General features: G+C 34.6%; 1 protein-coding gene across 1 annotated transcript in view; it reads left to right on the forward strand.

Moving 5' to 3' along the window:
• The window catches only part of DGKI (diacylglycerol kinase iota), a 611,386-nt gene that overhangs the window by 546,210 nt on the left and 59,161 nt on the right, over window positions 1–6,015 (forward strand). The window contains 1 exon segment of the mRNA XM_044677460.1: window positions 4,469–4,494. Coding sequence (XP_044533395.1) covers window positions 4,469–4,494 — 26 coding nt within the window.

Below are 6,015 nucleotides of genomic sequence, written 5' to 3' on the forward strand. Positions count from 1 at the left end.
TCTGGGCTCACATTCCACCAGTCATAAGAGTGTGGAAGACATTCAACATAGAAACACACCACCACATTTGCCGAAACTCTCAAATTGATAGTTCTCTCCTAGTTGCTAGATGCAGACCAGCATGTATCCCTCTGGGATATTAAAGAGACCATCTGGCATTTATCAGACCAAATGATAGTCCTCTGCATTTAACTTTACAGAGAAAAAAATTCCACTCTACTGCTTCTTCACTTTAATTGGAGAGACACAAACATTTGATTTTCTTTCTTGTTCAAAACCTTTGAGAGAAATCCATCACATATTTCATTAATTAATTCACTAGTTTATCAGACATTTAATAGGCTCCCCACTATGTGTCATATAGTGTGATAGATGCTTGTAAAGAAACATCTTTTTGCTCAACTTTGTACACATGCAATCATCTTTGAAGTTGGCATGATTCCATAGAGCTAGACTAGTCTAAAATAATCAAGTCAGTCCTTGAACCTCTTTCCTTTTAAGAAATTTACCTTCCAAAAAAGTAAATAGTTAAGTATGCAAAGAAGTTCTATTTCCTTTTCAAAAGCGAAGACATTGCTTTTCAAGACCTCTTCTGACTTTGCATCATAGTACAAAATATCAGGGAAAAAAAAGTTCACTGGCTTTAAGATATTCATCACACTAGGGAGTTTGAGGAGGCAAATCTCTTTTGTCAGTGACTTTCATCTCTCTTTGATTTTCACCTTCTATTTTTCTAACCTCTTTTCTGTCCTCTTCCAACTCCAAGTCTTTACACTATTACAGTGGACACTTTATGGGATGCTTTTGTTGTTTAAGCAATTTTTAAATGAGTACCTTGTGACAAAAAAATAAAAATAGAACTAGAAGGTTTAGCAAGAGTATAAATAAGAGTAGGGATTAAAAGAAGTGTATTTTTCTGAGTATAACCTTTATGGAGGCATATGAGAATGGGTTGGAGGACAAGTTTCTAACCCAAACATGTTGAAATAGTACTTTTAGAGTGATGGAAATCCAATCTATTGCTAATACAAGTTTCTAATTTTATGGCACTAGCAATCATTATATGAAGTGGCATTAAGATTGACAACTCAACCCCAAATCAGCTATATATTGAGGAGGATTCCTTTCATGCTCTTTACCTCCACCCCCAAATCCTTTGCAGTCTACACCTGCTCTGGCTTTCTTCTGAAGTAAACAAACAACTCTACTCAGCCCATTTGTTTTTTTCCTACAACATTGTCAAGGTTTCCCTACTTTTTTTCTTTTTTTTTTAAACCCTTACCTTCTCTGTATTGGTTCCAAGGCAGAAGAGTGGTAAGGGCTAGGCAATGGGGGTTAAGAATCATGCTCAGGGTCACATATCTAGGAAGTGTCTGAGACCGGATTTGAACCTAGGACCTCCCATTTCTTAGACTGGCTCTCAATCTACTGAACCACCTAGATACTCCCTTCCCTACTTTCTAAGTGTCTAAAACAGTGATATCAAACTCAAATTGAAAGGGAATCCATTAACTCATACATAAGAATCCCTGTCAATTGAATATTTAGTTAATTTAAAAATGTGTTTCCTGTATTTTATTATATTTTTAATAAGTATTTCCTATTTACATTTTCATCTGGTTTGGGCTGCACTTGGGAACATTGCGGGCTGCATCAATGATCCATGTTTTTATGCTGCTCGTCTAAAGATCCGACATCCACATGAGCCCATAAATGTAATTAAATTCAATATTCATTTATTAACCATCTACAGGATATTGGGGACTAGAGATGAAAAAGGCAAAAACAGAAGTTTTAGTTTTTAAAAAGAGTTAGCATTGTGAAGTACGAGGTATTTTCTGCTTTTGTTTTTGACCCTAAGCTGTTACCTGAAACAAAGACATTTATTTAACACCAAAGTTTTTCTGCCAATGTCACGTGGTAACAAGTAATAAAACAGCATAGTCTCTGAAGAATTGGAATCAAGAATCACAGAATCCCCCAAAGGTCAATGTAGAGACAAGACAATAGGAGTCAAGAATAGACTGCCACTCATTTCAATATATTGCAAATTAGAAATTTAACCAGAGAAGTAGCATAAGAAATCTTATCAAGAAAAAAAATCAGTCAAAAATACTTATAAAGGACCTATTATGTTCCAGGCTTTAATTTGAAGCACTAGAGAAACAAATACAAAGAATGAAATAATCTGTTTTCCCAAAGAGTATACATTCTAATGGAGAAAAAAGAAGTGTGTTTATAAATGTTTACAGAACAAAGAAAATAATTGCAAATAAATTCAGAGTAGCTAAATACAAAGTCTGATTATGTCACAAAACCAAAATATTGCTAATAGATAATTAGTGTTTGACTCACAATGTAGGAATAACATTAGATGGATCCCCTGAGTTGGATTTCAGAGAGCACTTATTAAGAGTTCATACAAGGGTTCAGCTAGGTGGCTCATTGGATTGAGGGCCAGACCTAGAGATGGGATGTTCTGGGTTCAAAACTAGCCTCAGACACTTCCTCACTGTGTGACTCTGGGCAAGTCACTTAACCCCCATTGCCCTAAGGCAGAAGGTGCAGGTTTAAAAAAGAGAGTTTGTACAAGGTGAGAAAATGTAGATTGTCATTTACATTATTAGAGCAAGTAGCCACATCAGTGGAATCACAAATGTGTTGAAATGTACAAGTTTGTATATATGAGTATATATGTATATTTGTATATGTGTATACCTGTATATATATAGACACACAGTCAGATATATACACATAGACACAGATACAAATATGTAACTACTTAAGAGATAGAGGACTGCAGTTCAGATTCCATATCCAATGCTTCCTACTTTTACATCCCTGAACAAATTATTTAACCTTTCCGGGTCTTGATTTTTTTAATCTATACAATGAGAAGGTTGAACTAGATGGTCTCAGAGAACTTGATAGATGACTAGTTATTGAGCTATGGGTCAGAGTCATATAAATATATATATATATATATATACACACACATTATATGAACACACATAAAAGAATTTATTAAGCATTTGTTATATGCTAGACACTGTACATATATATAAAAATGTACATATAATGCATATACACACATCCATGTATAATATTTATATATATATGTATATATATATTCTCTCCAATATGTACATTTTGGAATACGTGAGCTCATACATTTGCAATGGTTTAACATGAAACATTCCAAAAATAATTTTAAAAATTGTAACTTACATTTATTTTGACTCTTTCATCTCTTCCCCAAACCCCCATAAAGAATCTCAACTACTCCAGATTCTTATAAGCTGATAAAATACAAATAAATGCACATTTCTGCTCAGAGCTCCCTCCCAAGTTATTGCCATAAAAAATGAAACTAAGGAAAAGAGGTGGGAGGCAGAGTCAAAGTCCTCTCCCTTATTTCTGCTGCCAATTTTTCTGCAAGCATGCCATGATTTCTTCTAGCCTGGGGGCTTCTGAACCAGTGCATATTTTCATAGCTGATGAGTATGACTTCTCTAGAGACTAGATTAGATAACTTCCCCAGTTTTCTTTCGAACCTTTAGTTTATAAATTCTCTTTCATATGAGAGATCGCATGGTGTTTTGACATAAAGAGTAGATCTGGACTCAGAAGGTTGTAATTTAGGCCCAAACTCTAAAAACATTGAATCCATGTCATCTTAAGCAACTGACTTTACAGTAATCTCTGTTTCTTCATCTAAAAAATGGAAATAGTAGCGCTTGTGTTACCCATCCCAGTAGAATTATTACTAGGATAGCCCCATATAAAATTTTAATCCCTTTAAATAATGTGCTACATAAATTTTTTTGTTTGTTTATAAATAAATACACAGCATTTGTACCTCTGATTGTAATGGTATAGAGAACTCCTGCTACAGAAATTTCTTACACTGATCTACAGTTCTTAGTAAGTCAGGTCATTAAATAAGAGCTGAAAGGGATCAGTGAGACTATCTAGTTCACTTCTTCATTGTACAGATTAAGGAATCAATGCCCAGAGAGGTTAAATAATTTGCCCAAAGACACAAAAGTAGAAAAACAGTATATCAACACAGGTCTTCCTATTCTCTATTCACTATATTGGGCTGCCTATATACAGTATGAGACTTCTAACAATTCCCAATAGTATATGAGCTATTGTTCTCTATATGGCTCTCAGATTTCATGGTTGTGAGCATTAAATTGTGTGGAATATAATAACGGATTCCTCTGTGGTTCCTACACCCAAACCCTAACTCCCTTGCCTTCCTTTCCTCCAGGTAGATCTTCCCAACCCTAGATAGATCTTAGGGACATCTAAGGAACAACTAAGCAGTAAACAGTCATATCCCTGTTGGGAGTCATGCCATATAGTAATTCATATGGCTAAAAACAACAAAAACCAACTATTACTAATATTGTTATTGATATTGTTTATAAAAGATTTATGAAGCTTTATTATCTTCTTCTAGGTCACCAGTATCTTCAGAAGATCAAGGTAAGAATCTGTTTTTACTAGTGTTGATATATGATTAAAAGAAATGATGCTGATCTCACTCTAGATCTCCACTACTGAATAGAGACAGAGCTTTGGCGGTTCTGGTTGGAGGGAAGGATACAAAAATATAAGTCCTTTATTGTTCAGTTCAAGCTCCAGGATTTATTTATCAAATGTAGTCTAGATTAAATTATTTTGAATATGGATATCCACAATTTTATTAAATATATGTATATTTATTAAATATTTTTCCCTTCCTTGTTTCATACTTATCAAATCTCTGTGTGACCTTAGGCAAGTCATTCTAAATTCTGAATTTTGCTTTCCTCAATTATCAAGATAAAACCCATGGGGATTACAGTGGAGGTTGAAATTAAGGATCTGTTCTAGCTCTAACATTTGAGATTCATAAAGTCTATGGTTCTATGAACATTATTGTCCAATTGATAGAGAGAAATCCCAGATGAGAGGTGTTTATACTGTTAGGATGATGAGCTAAACTCTTTTGACAAATAGGTCTAATTTTTTTTAAGTTGAATAGGAGTTCCAAAGATAGGAACTGGCTAGTGATTTCATTTCTAAGGGGATATTCTCAGGGAATAATAGTTTATCAGCAGGACTACAAGATAATCTAGAATGTCTTTAGGGGGTGTTCCTCCATTAGGAATTTAAAGTCAGATGGCTCATCTGAGTGTCATAATATATCTATGATAGTCAAATATATTATTGATTATAAGTTTCATGAATTAGCAGTTAGTGGGAAGTGGGACTAGGCTATTTTTCTGAGTAGCTTAAGTAAGGTTGGCCTCTATACAAAATTGGTAAGTAAACCTTCCTTTTAGATGCTTTCCCCACCATTTAGTGGCCCTCCCAAGTGCCCTTTGTGCTTATATCCCAAGGCCTATGCCTTTCCTCTCTCCCTTCCAAGTTTTATTAAATCTCTAGACCAGGGGTCAGCAACCTTTTGGCCATGAGAACCATAAACGCCACATTTTTTAAAATGTAATTTCGTGAGAGTCTTACAGTGCTCACAATGCGCTCCTGTAACAGTGCCTGAAAAAAAATTGACTTTATGGCTCCTGCAGAAAGAGCCATATTTGGCCCTCAAAAGAGCCAGATATGGCTCAAGAGCCATACGTTGACGACACCTGGTCTAGAGCCTTAGAATCATAAAATCAAGTGTCCTATCTCCTTAGGAACCCTGCTGTTCTTTCAAGTATTTTTAAACCTCATTTTGTGTGTTACTGACTCCTTTAGCAGTCTGGTAAATCCTACAGACCTCTTCTGAACATGTCAAAACTAGTAAACAAGAATTTATTAATCATCTGTCAAATGTGCTAGGCCTTGTACTAAATTCTCGGATTATAAAGAAAAACATTTCAAAATCCTTGCTCTCAATGTGTGCACATTCTAATGGGAACATTATGGTGGCCTCTCTTACATCCAATATTCAACAAACAACTCTGTACAAACAAACAAATATATATATATATATATATATATATATATATATATATATAT

Source organism: Gracilinanus agilis, chromosome 5, assembly GCF_016433145.1.
Source record: "Gracilinanus agilis isolate LMUSP501 chromosome 5, AgileGrace, whole genome shotgun sequence".
In the NCBI taxonomy this organism is placed as follows: domain Eukaryota; kingdom Metazoa; phylum Chordata; class Mammalia; order Didelphimorphia; family Didelphidae; genus Gracilinanus; species Gracilinanus agilis.